General features: G+C 39.4%; 1 protein-coding gene across 1 annotated transcript in view; it reads left to right on the top strand.

Moving 5' to 3' along the window:
* The window catches only part of Rnpc3 (RNA binding region (RNP1, RRM) containing 3), a 32,281-nt gene that overhangs the window by 107 nt on the left and 10,942 nt on the right, over nucleotides 1–21,232 (top strand). The window contains exons 2-10 of the mRNA XM_048363775.1: nucleotides 18–218; nucleotides 2,348–2,395; nucleotides 5,421–5,539; nucleotides 6,783–6,866; nucleotides 7,425–7,536; nucleotides 8,189–8,257; nucleotides 9,636–9,778; nucleotides 19,233–19,358; nucleotides 20,740–20,891. Of these exons, the coding sequence (XP_048219732.1) occupies nucleotides 27–218; nucleotides 2,348–2,395; nucleotides 5,421–5,539; nucleotides 6,783–6,866; nucleotides 7,425–7,536; nucleotides 8,189–8,257; nucleotides 9,636–9,778; nucleotides 19,233–19,358; nucleotides 20,740–20,891 (1,045 nt within the window). The 5' untranslated portion in view covers nucleotides 18–26. The remainder of the gene's footprint in view (nucleotides 1–17; nucleotides 219–2,347; nucleotides 2,396–5,420; nucleotides 5,540–6,782; nucleotides 6,867–7,424; nucleotides 7,537–8,188; nucleotides 8,258–9,635; nucleotides 9,779–19,232; nucleotides 19,359–20,739; nucleotides 20,892–21,232) is intronic.

Below are 21,232 nucleotides of genomic sequence, written 5' to 3' on the forward strand. Positions count from 1 at the left end.
ATTTCATCTTATCTCCCAGCGGAAAGATGGCGGCTTCCGAGCAGCCGCTGCCTCTGCCGAGAGGGGGCCCGGGCTCTGCCTCGCCGGCGCCCTGCCGGGGCGACCGAACCCTCCTCGTCAGGCACCTGCCCGCCGAGCTGACCGCCGAGGAGAAGGAGGACTTGCTGAAATACTTCGGGGCGCAGTCGGTGCGGGTCCTGTCGGATAAGGGGCGACTGGTAAGGGCGCGAACCGCGCCGGAGTCCGCGGGACGGGCGCTGAGATCGGGGTGGCGCGGGGGCCGGCGCGCTGCGCCCCGGGAGGAGGGGGGGCGGGGCGGGGCGGGGCGGGGCGGGGCGTGCGGAGGGCTCGGCCCCGGCCTTCCACCTTTATATTCAGATAGTGATAATAACCACAACAGACCTGGCTATCGTCCCATCCCGGCACTGCGTGCAGAAAGAAGAGCGCAGCTGGAGAGGAACGCGCTTGTTTATGTAGTCTTTCTCTTTCTTGTTTTTTTTTTTTGGGGGGGGGGTGGTGGGGGAAGGATTGGTCGTGGACCTTGAACCCAGGGTCTGAGCGCTGTCCCTCAGCCTCGGTGCTCAAGTGCTCAAGGCTAGTGCTCCACCGCCCTGAGCCGCTTCTGATTTTGGAGTGGTTCGTTGGAGAGACTTTGCTGCCCAGGCTGGCTTCCACCCGAGGTCCTCAGCCCTCAGCCTCCCGTGGGTCCAGGGTTACGGGCGCGTGCCACCGGCGCCCGGCTATAGTTTTAAACCTGTCCCGCGAATCTCCTAATATCTTTTTGTGTTTGGGTGTAATTTGTGTTAGGTGCAGAGTACTCTTACAATGGATTTTCGGGTTTTTTTAATCATATATATAAATTATATATAAATAAATTAAATCCTGGGTTCATTTAGAAGCCCGTTTACGACAGAGATCAAAATGAAGAAGAATCTGGACGCTGGTGATTTACCTCTTGTAATCCTACTAGCTACTCAAGAGGCTGAGAATCACAGTTTGAAACCAGTCTGGGGCAGGAAAGTCTTGTCAGATTTTGACCTGCAGTTAAACACCAAAAAGCTGAAAGTGGAGCTTTGACTCCCTAGTCTTGAACATAAACGCCCAAAGACCCCGAATTCAAGACCCAGACCCTTAGTTCCAGCCCAAGACTGGCACCAAGGGGAGGGGGGGAGGAGGAAGAGAAGAAAATTTCAGTAATCGAGGTTACAATTAAATGAGATCTAAGACCTGTTTTTCGATTTTTGAGAAGGAGGGTCTTCCCAAAGATTTCCAGACAGAATTCTTTAGGGAACAATATGTTTCACAGTTACAAGGTTCCACTTGAGGGGTATACTTATTTAATTTTTTTTAATATCAGAGTATTTTGCATGGTTTTCTTTTTATTAAAGTATCAATGAGGACACTGTGTTTTGCAAGATGTTCTGTGCTGAGTTCAGAAGTAAATAGTTTTAAAATCTTCTTAGGAGATTCTAATGTGCCGCCACCTTAGAAGAAAGACCCGTGTTGATCAGTTTATAATTTGTGTCAGCTCTGATTGGCTTATTTGGCCATCTCAACATTCAATTGTGTGATATATGTACTCAAGCATTTTTTTTTTTTTGGCCAGTCCTGGGCCTTGGACTCAGGGCCTGAGCACTGTCCCTGGCTTCTTTTTGCTCAAGGCTAGCACTATACCACTTGAGCCACAGCGCCACTTCTGGCTGTTTTCTGTATATGTGGTGCTAGGGAATTGAACCCAGGGCTTCATGTAAAGGAGGCAAGCACTCTTGCCACTAGGCCATATTCCCAGCCCCAAGCATTTTTTATAAATATTGGCAGGAAGTTACCAGTAATAGGATGATTTGAATTTTTCCTGATAGCTTTAAAATATTTGTAACTTACATGTAAATATAGACTTCTGTTGAAACTAATTACAAAAGTAAAACTCAGAAGGAACATATCCTGAGTGATTTCTCTGTTGGCTGGATATTTCTCACCTTGGCCTTTGAGTGCATAAAAGAAAGGTTAAGATCTTGTAAGTGTCTTTTAACTGAAGCTACTTTATATATAGATGTTTTAAAATTTGCCTTTTATAGGTAGTAGAGGTTTTCAAACTGCTGATGGCTTGAACTGTTTGAATATATAGAACATACTGCTTTGTGCTTGTATATTTTTCCATTGAAAGGCTTTGTAGCTTTCCTCTCAAAGAAGTCATACCAAGAAAAGCCCAAAGTTAACCACTTGGCTTAAATTAGTTAACATTCTCAGTTAATGTATGAAATTATTCAGCTAGCAAAATGTCAACCTTTTTATTTTATGAGAAATGACGATTATATTGGAAGTAATTTGTACTTTAACTCTATTACAGAAACATACTGCTTTTGCTACTTTCCCTAATGAAAAGGCAGCCATAAAGGTATGGTTTTTGTTTTGCTTTTTAAACTAGTACCATTATGAACAATTATCAAATCTTAGCACAAAACTGCTAGGTATTCTTTTTTTTTTTTTTGCCAGTCCTGGGCCTTGGACTCAGGGCCTGAGCACTGTCCCTGGCTTCTTTTTGCTCAAGGCTAGCACTCTGCCACTTGGGCCACAGCGCCACTTCTGGCCATTTTCTATATATATGGTGCTGGGGAATCGAACCCAGGGCTTCATGTATACGAGGCAAGCACTCTTGCCACTAGGCCATATCCCCAGCCCCTGCTAGGTATTCTTAAGTTGTAGTTTTTAAAAATGTCTTTTCCATTCAAAAGCATTTACCCAGCATGCTACATACAATTTGTCAGATGCTAGAGTTTGTGCAGTGTTTGAATATAAGAATATTAGATATAAAGCAAATTAAAATTAGCTTCATTTATAATTTAACATGTCAAATTGTTAAGAGTATGAAATGGGTAGTTATTTGTAATTTTTATGAGTTAAGATGTTTTAGGTATTTTTGTTTTGTTTTGTTTTTGGAACTGAGGAATGAACTTGGTCATGCCAGGGAAATTTTCCATGAATTGAGTTCAAAATACCTTCAACCTCTTTGCTTTTTTTTTTTGGCCAGTCCTGGGGCTTTGGACTCAGGGCCTGAACACTGTCCCAGGCTTCTTTTTGCTCAAGGCTAGCACTCTGCCGCTTGAGCCACAGCGCCACTTCTGGCCATTTTCTGTATATGTGGTGCTGGGGAATTGAACCCAGGGCCTCATGTATACGAGGCAAGCGCTCTTGCCACTAGGCCATATCCCCAGCCCCAACCTCTTTGCTTTTATTGTGCTTTTGAGACAGTCTCCCTACCAGTGCCCAAGTTAGCCTTGAACCTGCTCCCTTCCCAGTAGTTGGGATTACAGACGTGAGCCACTACAGTTGGCTTGTTTTTAAGTATTAAAAGGTATATTTCCGGGCTGGGATATAGCCTAGTGGCAAGAGTGCCTGCCTCGGATACACGAGGCCCTAGGTTCGATTCCCCAGCACCACATATACAGGAAGCGGCGCTGTGGCTCAAGTGGCAGAGTGCTAGCCTTGAGCGGGAAGAAGCCAGGGACAGTGCTCAGCCCCTGAGACCAAGGCCCACGATTGGCCAAAAAAAAAAAAGGTATTTTTCCAATGAATTTTTTTTTGCAATGGGATGACTGTGAATTAGACCATTGATTATTTAACTGCTTTTTAAGAGGAAAACATGTGGAGGTTGTACTTCCAGGTATATGGGCAAGTAAAGCTACCACATATGAAAAAAGTTGTAAGTAGGGCAGGAGCTAAGGGTTGGAATGGAAATAGGATTTGAAAAATGTAGAGTCTAAGTGGAGGAGTGTATTGAATTTTGTTTAGTAAGTGTTTTGTTTGGTTTTGTTTTTTTGCCAGTTCTGGGGCTTGAACTCAGGGCCTGGGCACTGTCCCTGGCTTCTTTTTGCTCAAAGATAGTACTCTGCCACTTGAGCCACAGTGCCACTTCCAGCTTTTTCTCTATATGTGGTGCTGAGAAATTGAACCCAGGGCTTCATGAATACAAGACGAGCACTTTACCACTAGGCCATATTCCTAGCCCCTTAATGTTTTGAACTGGCTAAAAATATAATCAGACATGAAAAATACCTGGTAGAGTTTATATCATGGATTGGTTGTAGAAAAATACTAGAGGAAGAAGACAAAATAGAAAGCTATTTTTGAGGCCAACGCAGGATTAACTCCCTACTAAAGAAGATACTTAGAAGACAAAGGGAGATAGATATATTCCTTGAGGTTATGTAGGCGTTGATGGAGTTTGGAGTGAGGAAATTTTCAGTTCAAGATATACTAGCTTTCATGAGGAACTGGTGAAAGAGGTGTTTGCAGAGGTATTTTTAATTAACTTTATGTCATCTGTTAACTTTGAGAAATAATTCGGATTGCTTCCAAGAAGTATTTAATAACAATAGACATAGGCATTGTTCCTGATCAAGGCAGGAGCCTCTACTTCTGGCTCTTATTAATTGGAGATAAGAATATTGTGGACTTTCCTGCCTGGGATTCAAACTACGCTCCTCAGATCTCAGCCTGTTCAGAACCTGGGATTACAAGTGTGAGACACCAGCACCCAGCTGTTCAAGTTATTTATGAAATAGGCTTTTTTTGTTTCTTGCCTAGGTTGGCCTGGACCATATTTTTCCTATTTTACTTTACCCACTGTAGCAAGTGTGATTGGTAAACACACCGCACAGCTGTTGGTTGAGATGGGGGTTCCTCCTACTCTTGATGGTTTTGAACGTACATTCTTTTGATCTCTGCATATGTAGTAGCTGGGATTTACAGACATGCTAAACATTTAAAAATATTGTTCTAGAGCTGAGGCAAGGTCAAGAATGGAATTATTTCTGCAACCCAAAGCAAGATTAGCCAGGAGAAAAGACTTAAGTAGAACCTGTTTAAAAAAAAAAGCCAGGGGGCTGGGGATATGGCCTACTGGCAAGAGTGCTTGCCTCATATACATGAAGCCCTGGGTTCAATTCCCCAGCACCACATATGCATAAAATGGCCAGAAGTGGTGCTGTGGCTCAAGCGGCAGAGTGCTAGCCTTGAGCGGGAAGAAGCCAGGGACAGTGCTCAGGCCCTGAGTCCAAGGCCCAGGACGGGCCAAAAAAAAAAAAGTCATATGCACAGTGTTTTCATTTAAATTTGGTTAATTAGCAGAATTTGCAGAGAGTTGTAGTTGAACACATTTTTATTTTGCTGACTTACAGGAAGTAGTTCTTTGATACATTCATATTAATGTAATATATCAATATTACATGTAATATTATGTAATGTATTATTATTATTTTTACATATTGTATAATAAAGACCTGATTTGTTCATATTAAGATAGACATAAAACAGCTAAGGAGAGTTTATCATATTAACAGTCAAAAATGTATATTTCTCTATATGATGATAGCAATTTTTTGGTACAATTGTCAAATTTTTTACTTTTGTTCTAACTTAAGGCCTTGACAAGACTCCATCAGCTGAAACTTTTAGGTCACACTTTAGTTGTTGAATTTGCAAAAGAACATGATCGAGTTCATTCCCCATGTCAAACATCAAACACTGAGAAAAAGAAAAGGTATGTAGATATTCAGGTTTTTCTACCATTCTAAAATACTTTTAAAAAATCATTTCTATAAGTATTGGTTTTCAGAGTAGCAAGTAAATAATTTGAAACTGTAAGGATATGCATGTCTCTATAATAATTTAAAATGGTAGATTAGTACATTTTTTCATTCTAATTGTGCCTGAGGTGCTTGAGTGTTGATTTAACCTGTCTAATTTAACATAAATGTTGTGAAGTGGGAAGGAAATGGAGTGAACAGTCAAAGAGACAACTGTAGCTTAATTGTCCCTTATTCTAAATGATTTAGAAGTATTTTGAATACTTGCCATTACATAGTAAGTTACGTTGTGTCTACAATTCATGCTTAAACATGAAGTTCATTTTATGTATGATAAGTGCATTAGGAACATAGATACATTTAGTGTGCCTGAATTTTGACTGACCTCTTGTGTGTGGTCAGGTGTGGGATTTTTCCACTTAGGGTACCAGGTCTACTTTCAAAACGTTTCAAATTTTGGGGTATCAGATTTCAACATGCAGTATAACTTTTTTTATTAGAGATAAACATAGATAGGCAAGGCTTTTGAAATTGAAGACTATAGTTTCCTGCCTATAACTCTTTGTTAAATGGCTCTTACAAACATACTTTACAATTGTGGGTCCTAGAAGTTCTAGAGTGTAGTCCCTCAATGAGTTGCATCATTTAGGAACTTGATTGAATTACAAAAATCTGGGTGGAGGCTGGGAATATGGCCTTGTGGTAGAGTGCTTGCCTTGCATACATGAAGCCCTGGGCTCAATTCGCCAGCACCACATAAACAGAAAATGGCCACAGGTGGCGCTGTGGCTCAAGTGCAGAGTGCTAGCCTTGAGCAAAAAAAAAAAGAAGCCAGGGACAGTGCTCAGGCCCTGAGTCTAAGCCCCACGACTGGCAAAAAAAAATCTGGGTTGACTTTGGACAAAATATACATTATAGAAATTTGAGTTATATGATTATATATTTATAAACTGGCTGTGGAATGTAAATAAAAATGGAATATCTAGTGCAATAGTAATGTAAGAAGCATTCAGTAAAGGATGAAATACTTCTTAGTTTCAGTTTTACTGGTTTTCCTGGAGAAATGCTTGAAATTTTTCTTTGTTTATTAATAGAATTATTACTATAATGCTATATCTGCAACGTTCATTTGTCTTTTTATGGGTGCAGTTTTTACTCTTTACAAAGATAAGAGCAATTTGTTTCTACGTGTTCTAGGTCTGATGAGACTGTTGAAGATGATAAAGAAAAGAAAGAGCTTGGTTTTTTAACAATAGAAAATGGAATTGCACCAAACCATGGGTTTGCATTTTTTGTTTTTTGTTGTTCTGGTTTTGTTTCTCTGTATGATGTCTATAAATAAGATCATCTTTAAGGATATTTTCATACATGTCATTTGTAATTTTAAAGTGTTGTATGAACATTTTGATTTATGAGTTTGTTACTGAATTCATTTCAAAGAAAGCATCTATATTAAATAGTCAGTTATAATTAAGCTCTGATAAACCTGCCTTCTTTTTCTTTAATGCCATCAGAAGGCAATTTGTCTTTTAAGAGAAATTAAATTTCAAAAGTAGTTCAGTAAATAAGAAACTGGTAAATTTTGTGTTATTATCTATTAACTAAAATATTCTCTATCATCTATTAACTAAAATATATTAATGATAGGATGTTAAGATATTAAAATATTTTATTAATTCATTTTAATAATTTTAACTATCTTATATAACTTCAAATTTTTAATTCAAAAAGTTTTTAAATAAACCTTTATTAAGTTATTAAAAATAAATATGGAATAACTTGTAATATTGTTGTGATATATTAAAATATTGTAGACATTTAACTTTTTTTTTTTGGTAGATTGACCTTTCCATTAAATTCATGCCTCAAGTATATGTACCCACCACCTTCAAGTTCGATCCTAGCAAATATCGTAAATGCTTTGGCAAGTGTGCCTAAATTCTATGTACAGGTATGCAAAATAACGCTTATTTTCCTGCAAGCTATATGTTTATGTAGCTTGATTTCATGCTGATTCTTGTGCTATTGTGAATCAGAAAAATTCCAGAAAGGAAGCAATGCACAGTTTTAAATGTAATGAAATTTTGTAATATGCTACTATAATACAGTAATAAACTGTATTATAAATTGATATTATTAAAGAGAAGGTAAGTTTAAAAGTGCCATTTGTGGTAATTCTCTGTTACTTTAGAATATACTTTTAAAATACAGATATTTTTAAAGGAATAGACATAGTAGACCCCTAAGCAAATGGTTGAAATTTTTAGCAACAAGTTACTTCTTTGAAGTAGGAAATTGGTGTTTAATGTACTGTTTTATAACCCACACTAATTAAGATCAATGTTAAGAAAATATTTTCAGTAAGTTTCACATTGTACAATGTGAGACTCTTATTAATGTGAATAATTGTACTTGTAGAATTGACTAATGTTTTAGGAAGACAACCATTCTAAGATATACCAGTGCCTTGTTTCCACCTGGTCTTGGGATTAGAAAGGCAAGAGATGACCTTCCTTTGAAGTAAATTTATCACTTGTGTTACTGCAATATTTAGTCAAATCATCATTTTTAAAGTATGATTTTAAATGGTTTATTCCCTTAAGGTACTTCATCTCATGAATAAAATGAACTTACCTACACCTTTTGGACCCATTACTGCACGACCCCCCATGGTAAGAGAAAGCTGAGAATTTTCAAGAGCCAAATTGCCCTTGATAAGTAGTCAGTTGCAGAGTATTTTAAGAACATCTAATATTCATTGAAAATAAGGAAGAAATACAAATTTGGTACTGATGTTATAGCTGATAATTGAAAGTGGAAGAGAGCCAGAGAATGGAAAAATGTAGTTGATTGTAGAAACCAAAAATTTTCTAATGTTTCTTTAATTACATTTGATGATTTAAGTTACACAAAAGTTGATCATTGTGATTTTAGTACTAATAGTTGTTTCTTATAAGATATGCAAAATTAGTAATATGTTTACTAGTTGGTAATATGTTCATTATGTTTTCTGTGCAAGAATGCTTTGAGGCCATGGCTCTCTTTGTAGAGCACTTGCTTTGCCAGTATAAGATTGAGTTCAGTTTCCAGAAAATTGGTAATGAAAAAAAGAAGTTGCTATATTAATTTTTCAAATAATTTAGAGTAGCTCTCTCTGCTCTTGAAATTATTTCAGTATAATATCATTTATAGATCATTGTAGTGCACAATTATTTTAACAGTTAAGATCCAAATAGAGGGCTGGGAATATGGCATAGTGGCAAGAGTGCTTGCCTCGCATACATGAAGCCCTGGGTTCGATTCCCCAGCACCACATATATAGAAAATGGCCAGAAATGGCACTGTGGCTCAAGTGGCAGAGTGCTATCCTTGAGCAAAAAGAAGCCAGGGACAGTGCTCAGGCCCTGAGTCCAAGCCCCAGGACTGGGCAAAAACAAAACAAAAACAAAAAAAGATCCAAATAGAAGAAAACTTACTTTAGGGTTGTCTTCTTTTCTATGCGCGATTTGCTTCATAATTTTTATTTGTAAGCACAGTACCGTCTTTTGTGGACACACCGAACTTAGGTTTTTAGTCTTTAAATACAATGAGTTATTTCTTTATCATGCCTTTTCAAAACTACCATAGGGAGATACTCTGTTCAGAGTCACTGAGAAAAACATCTTGAGTTATGGCCTTCCCAGATTGATGCAGGCATTACCAAAGAATCTGCAGATTAGGAAAGCAGTGAGGATTATGTACGGAAGCTCTATATCTTTTCTTTGGCTACAACTTGGTTACATGATGAAATGCTAAGGATCTTTGCATATTTAGTCTACATGATCTCCCAAGAGGACAAAGCAAATGTTGTGATTAAGTAGTATTCTGCAATTGTAGGCATTCTAGAATGCATTTGAATTTATAAAAGAATTTCATGAGCTGACAAGAAATTAGAAGCATTCATATCAAATGGTAGTTCTACTGATGAGTACCAAGTATCAACTATTTATATGAAAATTATTTTGAAACAACAGATTGCAAATGTTCTTGTTTGTTTTTTTCTTTTATTAGTATGAAGACTATATGCCTCTTCATGCACCCCTCCCTCCTACATCTCCTCGACCACCTGAGGACCCTCCTTTGCCAGATGAGGATGAGGAATTATCTAGTGTAGAGTCAGAATATGAGAGCAGTGATAACGAGGACCGGCAGAGGTCTGTATTACCAGATATCTGAATCAGTTCTAAGAATCAGAATTGAAGAAGATACTCGTGTTTTTCTTGTACTTTACATATAATTCCTCTAAATTTGGAGGCACTTGAATGTGTCCTCAATCTTCCTACATCTAACATCCAGAGCATATATAGTATCTACAGAGTATGACCTGAGAATGAACACTAGGAAAGTAGGAAAAATTTGGGAACAAAGCATAGAATTTTTTGTTGGTTCTGTGGCTTAAACTCTGCCCTTGAGCTTGTTTTTGTTCAAAGCTAGTGTTCTGCTACTTGAGCCACCGTTCCACTTCCAGCTTTTTCGGTGGTTTTGGAGTCTCGTGGGCTTTCTTAACCAGGCTGGCTTCAATCCACAATCCTCAGTTTTCAGTTTTCTGAGTAACTAGGATTATAGGCATGAGCCACTGGCGCCTGGCTTAAATGTATTATTCTTCACAATCTACATATATTATTTAAAGATTCTGAAAAGAATAGTGAATTGTTAATGATGTTCAGGCATATAATCTTTACCTGACTCGGTACCAGAATTGTGAAACATTTTCTGTCAAACTATAAAGAGTAAATATTTTGATTTTGTGAGGTAGGTGGTCTCTAGTACAAATGGTACTCAGGTCTACTATTCTAGTAGCAAAGCAGCCAAAGCCAATACCTAAATGTGTGTGTGTAGCTGTATTCCATTAAAACTGTTGGTCCTTAGCCTTCAGTTTGTTGATCTCTGTCCTCCAAGTCTTTATTCACCAAGTGATAGGAATTTTAGGAAATTTCACAAAAGCCAGCTACTCAAAGGACTGGTTGACATGAGTCAGAACCCAAACAGACTTGGCAAAAATAGTCAGCAATATTAGGAGATACGGATGTAGTGATTCATACATGTTCTCTCTTTTTGGAAAATGTTAAAAGTCAAAGGTGGATGATGCTAAAACTACAAAATGACAGTAAATACAGTATCTTTCTTCAATAGGAATTTTTTAAAAAATTTTTTTATTATTAATTGAACATAAATTTTTTTTTACACGGTGTTGTGCAAAGAGGGTGCAGTTACATAGTAGGGCAGTGTGTACATTTCTTGTGATATCTTAAAACCTGTTTTTCCATCCCTTGTCTAGGTCAGGTAGACCCATATGCAATATACAATGTATCAAGCACATATACAGTGTTCACAGACTTGGTCTCTACTGTCTCTCCATCTCCCTTTGTTAACAGTCATATATCAGGGAGATCATGCCCCTTTGTTTTCTGTGTTCTAGGCTTGTCTCACTCAACATTATTTGTTCGAGTTCTGACCATTTCCCTGCGAATAACAATATTTCACCATTCCTAATCGCTATGTAGTATTCCATTGTGTATAAGTACCATATTTTTTGGATCCATTCATCTGTGGAGGGGCATCTGGGTTGTTTCCAAATTTTGGCTATTGTGAATTGTGCCGCGATAAACATGGAAGTACAAATGTCCTTTTGATATCTTGGGTTTTGCTGTTTAGGATAGATGCCTAGGAGTGGTATGGCTGGATCATAGGGTAGGTCTATATTGAGCTTTTTGAGAAACATCCATACTGTTCTCCAAAGTGGTTGTACTAATTTGCACTCCCACCAACAATGGAGAAGGGTTCCTCTTTCCCCACAGCCCCTCCAGCATTTGTTGTTTCCTGAGTTCAGAGTATAGGCCATTCTAACTGGGGTGAGGTGGTATCTCAGGGTTGTTTTTATTTGCATTTCCTTTACTAGCAGGGATGTTGAGCATTTCCTCATGTGTTTCTTTGCCATTTTTATATCTTCTCTTGTGAAGTCTCGCTTTAGCTCTTTTGCCCATTTCCTAATAGGTTTATTGGGCTTGGAGGGGCTTAGTTTTTTGAGTTCTCTGTAGATGACAGATATCAGGCCTTTGTCTGTTGCTGTGCTGGTAAATATCCTTTCCCATATCGTTGGCTGTCTTTCTATTTTGGTGGCTATGACCTTAGCTGTGCAGACACTTTTTAATTTGTAGTAGTCCCATTTGTTGAGTCTTTCCCCTATTTGTTGTGTCCCTGGGACTCTATTCAGGAAGTTCCTTCCTGTGCCTATAAGTTCTAGTGTCTTTCCTACTCTGTCCTTCAGTAGTTTCAAGGATTCAGGTCTGATGTTGAGGTCCTTGATCCATTTTGAGTTGATCTTGGTGCATGGTGATAGGCTTGGGTCTACTTTGAGTTTTCTGCATATGGCTGCCCAGTTCTCCCAGCACCAGTAGTTGAAGAGGCTATGTTTATTCCATTGTATGTCTTTAGCTCCTTTGTCGAATATCAGTTGGCTGTAAGAGTGTGGTTTTATTTCTGGGTCTTCAATTCTAATCCACTGGTCTTCCGATCTGTTTTTATACCAATACCATGCTGTTTTTGTTATGATGGCCTTGTAGTAGAGCTTGAAGTCTGGTATGGTGATACCTCCTGCACTATGTTTTTTGCCTAGAATTGCTTTGGCTATTCTAGGTTTTTTGCTGTTCCATATGAATTTATGGATTGGTTTCTCTATTTCAGTGAAGAATGTGGCTGGGATTTTGATAGGTATTGCATTGAATTTGTATAACAATTTGGGCAATATGGCCATTTTCACTATATTGATTCTGCCTACCCATGAGCATGGGAGGTCTTTCCATCTCCTTGTGTCTTCTTTGATTTCCCTTATTAGATTTTTGTAGTTTTCATTGAATAGGTCCGTCACGTCCTTGGTTAAGTTGATCCCTAGGTACTTTATTCTTTTTTTGGCTACTGTAAATGGAATTGTTTCCATAATTTCCTTTTCTGTTTGTCTATTGCTGGTGTACAGAAAAGCTGCTGACTTTTGTGGATTGATTTTGTATCCTGCTACTTTGCCAAATTGGTTTATTAGATGTAGGAGTTTGGGTACTGAGTTTTTTGGGTCCTTGAGATATAAGATCATGTCGTCTGCGAATAGGGATAACTTGATTTCTTCCTTGCCGATGTGGATCCCTTTGATGTCCTCCTCTTGCCTTATTGCTATGGCTAGGGATTCCAGCACTATGTTGAACAGAAGTGGGGAGAGTGGGCATCCTTGTCTTGTTCCTGTGTTTAGGGGGAATGATTTAAGTTTCTCTCCATTTAATATGATATTAGCAGTTGGTCTGTTGTATATGGCTTTTATTGTTTTGAGGAATGTTCCATCTATTCCTGTTCTCTCCAAAGCTTTTAATAGGTATGGATGTTGTATTTTGTCGAAGGCTTTTTGGGCATCGACTGAGATAACAATGTGATTCTTGATTTTAGTTCTGTTTATGTGGTGAATTACGTTGATTGATTTACGGATGTTGAACCATCCTTGTGACTGAGGGATGAAGCCTACTTGGTCATGATGTATGATATTCTTGATCACTTTCTGGATCCTGTTAGCTAATATTTTATTGAGGAGCTTTGCATCTGTGTTCATTAGTGATATTGGTCTGTAGTTCTCTTTTTTTGTTGGATCTTTGCCTGGTTTGGGGATGAGTATGATATTAGCTTCGTAGAATGAGTTTGGGATTTCTCCCTCCGTTTCTATTTCGCGGAAGAGTTTGAGGAGTATTGGAATTAGCTCCTCACTAAAGGTTTTGTAGAATTCGTTGGTGAATCCATCTGGGCCTGGGCTTTTCTTAGTAGGGAGGTTCTTGATTACCTCTTGTATCTCACCGTAAGTTATTGGTTTATTTAGTTGATTTATTTCTTCTTGGTTCAGTTTGGGCAGTTTGTACTTCTCTAAGAATTGATCCATTTCTGTAAAATTATTGTTTTTTGCTGAGTAGAGGTTTTGGAAATAGCTCCTTATGATTGTTTGAATATCGTGTGTACTTGTTGTAATTTTTCCTGTGGAGTCCCTGATTTTACGAATATGAGTCTCTTCTCTTCTTTTTTTTGTGAGTCTTGCAAGGGGTCTGTCAATTTTGTTTATTTTCTCAAAGAACCAGCTTTTAGTCTTATTTATTTGTTGAATGGTCTTTCTATTTTCAATCAGATTTATCTCTTCTTTAATCTTTGTAATCTCTCCCCTCCTAGTCGTTTTAGATTCTGTCATTTCTTGTTTCTCCAGTTGTTTTAGTTTCATCGTGAGGGTATTCACCTGCTCTGCTTCCATTCTTTTAATGTGGGTGCTGAGTGCAATGATCTTGCCCCTCAGTACTGCCTTAGCTGTGTCCCATAGGTTTCTTTGTGATGTGTTTTCTTTGTCATTGTGGCTTATGAATTCGTTGATTTCATCTTTAATTTGATCTGTGGCCCAAGTGTTGGATAGCAGCGTGGGGTTTAGCTTCCAAGAGTGTGTATAGGCTCTGTGGTATCCTTTGTTGTTGAGGGTTACCTTTAATCCACTGTGATCAGATATAATACATGGGATGATGTCAATACTTTTGTATTTGCTGAGGTTCTTTGTGTGGGCTATGACGTGGTCTATTTTGGAATATGATCCATGGGCTGCTGAAAAGAAGGTGTATTGGGTCTCTGTAGGGTGGAAGGTTCTATATAGGTCTGTTAGATCCATTTGGGAAATGGTGTTATTTAGGTCCTCAGCTCCCTTACTAATCCTCTGGGTGTTGGACCTGTCTCTTGGAGAGAGAGGAGTATTAAAGTCACCCACTATGATTGTGTTTGCATCTATCTTGCTCTGTAATTCTGTGAGAATTTGCTTGACATATGTCGGGCCTCTTTTGTTCGGTGAGTATACATTTATCACCGTGATGTCTTGGTTCTGGATTTTTCCTTGTATTAATATGTAGTGTCCTTCTTTGTCTTTTTGAGTGGACTTTAAAGAGAAGTCCAGCTTGTCTGAGATCAGAGTGGCTACGCCTGCCGTTTTGGTGGGTGCATTTGCTTGGTAGATCTTGCTCCATCCTTTCATTCGAGGCCTGTTTTTGTCCCTTGCTGTAAGGTGGGTCTCTTGTAGACAGCAGATGTCAACTTTTTGTTTGCGGATCCATTCTGCCAGTCTGCTCCTCTTGATCGGGGAGTTTAAGGCATTTATATTTAAAGAGATCAAGGATAAGGGTGTTTTTTCTCCTTCCATTTTCTTGTTGGGCTGTTTTTTCCTGTTTTTTTTTTTTTTTTTCTTCTTGTCTTTAGTGAGCTGGTCTTTCTGCTGGACTTTGGCTATTGAAGTTTCTTTCTGATTCTGTCTGTGTGTCTTTTACGATCTCTGTTGGGTGGGCTTCCCCTCTTAATATTCGCTGTAGGGCTGGTTTTTTATTCACATACTCCTTTAGCTTCTCTTTGGTGTGGAAAGATCTGGTTCTCCCTTCGAATGTGAACTCCAGTTTCGCTGGATATTTGATCCGAGGTTGTAAATTGTTATTCTGAAGTACTTGGATGGTGTTCTTCCACCCACTTCGAGCTTGGTAGGTTTGTGTGGATAAGTCGGATGTTATTCGAATCCTCTTCCCATTGAAAAAAGTTTCCTTCTTCGCTTTGGCTGAATTCAGAATTTGCTCTTTAATCTTGAGGTCTGTAGTCTTGAATATTATGTGCCTTGGGGTGGTTTTCCTGGGGTCTGGCCTGCCAGGTGTCCTATAGGCTTCGGTTACCTGGATGTGGTCCCCTGTGAGATTGGGGAAGTTTTCTGCAATAACTTTATTGAGAACATGATTAAGCCCTCTGCTCTGATATTCGGCTCCTTCTTCTATTCCAATTATGCGCAGATTATATCTCTTGTCTTTGTCCATTAGTTCCTGGATTAATCTTCCCTGAAGCTTCACCTTTTCTTGGAGTGTGGTCATTTTCTGGTTGTTGTCAGCTGCTTCATCATCCAGGCGAGAGATTCTGGATTCCATATGGTCAACTCTTTGTGTTATGGTTTCAATTGCGGAGTTTATGGATGTCAGAGAGCTATTCATGGTTGTCATATCAGCTCTGATCGTGGAAATTTCTTCCTTTAAAGAGTTGTATTTTAAATCTATTTTTTCATGCATTTCAATTCTCAGGGTGTGGAGATTTTCTTTAAAGGCGGCTTGCATTGTATCCATTTTTGCTTCCATTTCTTTAAACGAGGCTTGCATTGTATCCAGTTTTGCTTCCATTTCTTTCTTGGCTTCCTGGGTGTCCTTCCAGATTTCCGCTCTAAACTCCTGGAATTGTTTTCTGATTTCATTTCTGACGCTTTCGATCATTCCTGTTAACATGGCCTCATTTGCTTTTTTATTCTCCATCTCCTCTTCAGTCGTGCTGCTTTTTGGAGCTGGCGAGTTGGCTTGTCCTTTGATGAACTGAGTTATGTTTCTTTGTGATTTGTGCATCTGGAGCTCTGTGTAGGTCTTCCCTCCCTTCTGTGTAGGCGTGTCTACGGCAGCAGGTGCTGTCGCTGTGGCCCCGCCCACCAGTGCAGGGCACGCCTACCAGAGCGGGCGCTTTCGCCGGGCTCCCGCCCTCCTGTGCACTGTGAGTCCCCTACAACAGGCACTTTAGCGGGGTCTGCCTCCCAGAGCGAGCCCTGGGTTGTTGGGTTGTGCTTGCGCCCTCCCGCGAGTCCGTTGGGGGAGGAGGCAGTATGTGTGGGGCCCAGTGGGATCGACTGTCCGGGTGTGGCTTGGCACCCTCAGACCTCGCCTCCGCTGCGAGGGGGGGGGACGTGATCAGGCTCAGGTGTCCCTGCTGGGCTGGTATTGCCCACCAGCGCCTGTGATTTTAGTTGTAAGAGTCCGCAAGGTCCAGGCTCCTCGGGTGGGGCTTGCCCTGCCGGCCGTCCCCGGCCCCTGTTGGGAAGGGGGCGGGGCCGGTTCTGCCAGTTCAGGAACCTGTGGGGCCTTGGGGCTGTTCCGCCCTTCCCCTGCTAGACTGGCTTCCCAGCGCCTGATGGGAGCTTCCCGCCTGATTTGGGGGTCCTTTGTTCCCACGGGAGTGGGGAGGGGAAGGGAGGGAGATATAGCTTCTTTGTCGGGCTTGGGTCTCCCGTTGGGGGAAGGGATTATGGGGGACTCACTTTTGCTGCTTTGTGTGTGTGACCCGCGCAGCCGTTGGCCCTTCAGGGGTTGGCGAAGTGTTGTGGTGGCTTCCCCCGTTCCCTCTTTCTGCCGCGCTGGGTTCCCTTGTCCGAATCCGGTGTGGACCCAACCTTCTCGTCGCTGCCGGTGTGTGTCTTGGTCCACACCCTGCCTTGTGTCCCTGGGGTCTCCCGCTATATGGATTCTGCGCTCCTGGCAACCTGTCTGCCGATCGCCGGGTTCCCCTTTCCCAGCCTGACCCTGTTTGGGCCAGGGTCGGCTGGTGGGGGGAGGGTGCCCCGGTGAATCTCCGGCTCTGTGTAGGTTTTCGGTTCTTCTTTTTTGCTCCTTTTTGTTTTCCTGCGTTTCTCCACTGCTTCTGGATGCTGGTTTTGCTGGGTTCTTGGTGGAGTGTTGGGTGTTGGAGTTCCCAGCTCGCTATTCAGTTGGTGCGAGTCGGGGTGCCTCCCTATTCTTTCGGCGCCATCTTTCCTCCGCCTTCAATAGGAATTTTTAACATAGTTGGCAATTCTGCATTGAAATTTAATGCTGAACAAAGAGTAGTATAAAATGTTGCATTTGTTTAATTATCCTCCATGAGCTTGCCTGTTTTTATAAATGTAATGATAACTAAGAACAGTTGAGAACCCCACTTTTGTTTGTTTTTGTTTTGATTTCTATTTAGCGATATAGTGTGAAATGTTACCATTACTTCATAGTGAGTAATGAACAAGAACAAACCTTTCTGCACTGACAACTGCTGATTACTTGCTTCTCTCTGTCTCCTGGAAATGTGACAATATGGTCTAGTGGCAAGAGTGCTTGCCTCGTATACATGAGGCCCTGGGTTCGATTCCCCAGCACCACATATACAGAAAATGGCCATAAGTGGCGCTGTGGCTCAAGTGGCAGAGTGCTAGCCTTGAACAAAAAGAAGCCAGGGACAGTGCTCAGGCCCTGAGTCCAAGGCCCAGGACTGGCAAAAAAACAAACAAACAAAAAAAAACTTGAAAAAAATTACAGTAAAATAAAAACTACCTGCTATATACTTGACTTTTACAAGTTTAGTATACTCAGTAAATAGCTTGAGTGTAGATGAATGGCTTTGAATAGCCAAATTTTAAAGAAAAAGTTTGGTAAGCATCTATTGATTAAAGGCTTTAGAAACGTACAACATAGGTTTACGTTTTCCCCTTTTTAGAGAAAAAAATATTTAAATTTACTTCAACCTTTTCTCCACTTCTCTGTGCTTTCTTAAATAGCTATATTTGTTTTCCTCTCAGATTTCAAAAATAAAACCCAAAGTATTATTACACGGTAAATAAAACTTGTTATTGTTGGATTTTAAGCTCCTGCTCTGTGGAAGACATAAAAATACTCTGACAAATATATTCTAAATATTAATTATATATAGTGTGTGTGTGTGTCAGTCCTAGGGCTTGAAGTCAGGGACACTACCCCTGAGCTTTTTTCCATAAGGCCAATGCTCTACCATTTGAGCCAGCTCTATTTCTGTGTGTGTGTGCGCGTGTGTGCGCGTGTGCTTTTTCTTTTTCTTTTTTTTGTGGCCAGTCCTGGGCTTTGGACTCAGGGCCTGAGCACTGTCCCTGGCTTCTTTGTGCTCAAGGCTGGCACTCTGCTACTGGAGCCACAGCACCACTTCTGGCCATTTTCTATATATGTGGTGCTGAGGAATCGAACCCAGGGCTTCATGTGTACAAGGCAAGCACTCTTGCCACTAGGCCATATTCCTAACCCCATGTGTGTTTCTTTGTTTTTTGGTGGTTAATTGAAGACAAGTCTCACAGACTTTCCTGCCAGACTAGCTTAGAGCCTTGCTCCTCATGTGTCAACCCCTTCAGTAGCTATTAGAAGTACGAACCACCAAGACCTGGCTGTTCATATTCTTAGTGGAAAAATGTTAGATAGAAACTATCAAACTATCACTTATCACTTACTTATTGATCCTTGTAAGCTATTTCAAAGCAATATTTGAAAATTTAGTTTTCAAGTAGTAGTTACCATTATTTTTAAAGGATTTGTTTGTTGAAGTTACATATCAAATGTTTTTCAACCCAAACAATTTGCTCTCTTGCTGAGGTGTTTTTACTATTGGCCTGGAAAAGCACAATAAACTTATTTGTATTGGATTATTATATATCTTTGTTCAGTTATTTAACATAAAGTTTAGCCATTTCATCTGAGCACCAAATAATGTTTATAGAAAACAATTTTAAGTAGAGAAAATTATCATTAAGCAGATGCTTAATTTTGAAAGTGAGATTCAAATGGGGCAATTCATTTACAGCATGAGCTTTTGTGAAACTGGTTTCCATATACATTCCATATTCATACATATTATGAGATGTGTTTAATACATTTCAAATAAGTAAATTATGCTATAATTTATTTTAAATACCCAAATGAAAATTGAAGCTTAATCGAATCAGTGTTAATTAAATTCTAGATAAGGAACTCTTACTTATGTTTTGTCTGTTAAATATAGAATGAATAAACTAATGGAACTAGCAAATCTTCAGCCCCAGAGACTCAAAACAACAAAGCAACGTCATGTGAGAAAAAAGCGAAAGATAAAGGATATGTTGAATACACAGCCACTGGCCTCCAACAGGTAATTTTGATGAAGTGAAGATTGTTCGTATATATGTGGCTCACTTTTTTAAACTGACATTGTTTCTCGGGTTTTTGTTTAATACTAGTTATAACTGGTTGACTATTGGCTCTCTATTTGCCAAATTCTTAAGTATTCATAACCCACATGTTAAAAATTTCCTCTACTTTATATTGCCGTGTTAATTTTTATTTTATTTATTTATTTTTTTTGCCAGTCCTGGGCCTTGGACTCAGGGCCTGAGCACTGTCCCTGGCTTCTTTTTGCTCAAGGCTAGCACTCTGCCACTTGAACCACAGCACCACTTCTGGCCGTTTTCTATATATGTGATGCTGAGGAATCGAACCCAGGGCTTCATATATACAAGATAAGTGCTCTTGCCACTAGGCCATATTCCCAGCCCCCATGTTAACTTTTAATAAATCAAGTAATGAGATTTTCTAAATGACTTTTTTCTTCTCCCCATTTTAGAGGAATCAGATTTTAATTGACGTTTTCTGGTTTTGCTTTTTGTTTTGTTTTTTGCTGTCAGTGCTACACCAGGCCTGGCATTCTTACTTGGCTTTTCTGCCCATACCTGACTTTTACCACCTGAGCCACATTTTCAGTTGTAGATTATTTCTGGTTAATTCAGAGATAAAAGTCTTTCAGATTTGTCTGTCTTGGCTGGCTCCAAAACTTGATAATCAGATCTCAGAGTCCTGACTGAGTAGCTAGGCTAATAGGTGTGAGCCATTTCTACCAGGCTTTATTTCACTCTTTAAAGAAGTAATTACAATATACAGTGTGATGCCCCAGCTATGTCTGACGTTATAATGCCATCATTTTCGTCTCTGTAGCAGTGCTGATCAAAACTAGTAATGTTTGCTACCCTGAAAGAAACAGAAGTTAATATTGTTACTGTTATACATTTAAACTCATTATGTATAAAGTCTTACAGTAGTATATTGTTTAGAAACTTGAAATATTATACATTCTTTTATAAAATCACTAGTCTTGTGCAACTAGTGGCTAGTATGGTTAAGCTAAGATAGCACTGTCACATGCTGTATATACTATAGTACATTAAGGACTCTTGCATGAACATAGAAAAACTGGTGCCTTTTCTATTTCTTCATTATTGGAGTTTAAAATCAGCACTCAGGTCCTATGTGTGTCATTCAGCAAGTCACTTTACAAAATTATTAACATCTTTACGCCTCAGTCTCCTCATTGCTTATTAGGAATTTAGTAATAGTCACAATAGCTAATTTGGGGGGTTTATTAAAGTTCTAATTGTAGTTAGATGACTTTAAACAATGCCTATAGTGTAAATTTGAAATAGTAAATAGTTTTCTTAGGATTATTTATAATGCAGGCTCGTGTGATTATTTTTACATAGCAACACACATCCTGTGCTGTTACCTTCAGATGTATTTGATCAACCACAACCTGTAGGTAATAAAAAAATTGAATTCCACATATCTACTGACATGTCAACAGCATTTAAGAAAGATTTAGAGACGGAGCAAAACTATGAGGACAAAAATTGTGGTAAGAATATTCTTTTATATGCTAAAGTTAGCTTTTGCATTAGAATTGGTGTCCACATTAGATATACAAAATGATTTCTTACATTGGCATTTTATTGCTTGGATAATTTATGGTTTTTTGAGCTAATTCTACTATTGGTTACAAAATAAGCTATGTGATTACCCTGTGAGTTATCAATTTCATGTATCATAAATTCACATGTATTTCATATGTCTTATATTATTGTGTTTTTTAGTCTAAAGGTTATTTACAAATGGTAGTCTTTAATATAAGACTGAAATTAGCCAGGTGCCTGTGCCTCAAACCTGTAATCTGAGCTACTCAGGAAACTTGAGTTCTGA

This window comes from Perognathus longimembris, chromosome 15 (assembly GCF_023159225.1).
Source record: "Perognathus longimembris pacificus isolate PPM17 chromosome 15, ASM2315922v1, whole genome shotgun sequence".
Lineage (NCBI taxonomy): Eukaryota > Metazoa > Chordata > Mammalia > Rodentia > Heteromyidae > Perognathus > Perognathus longimembris.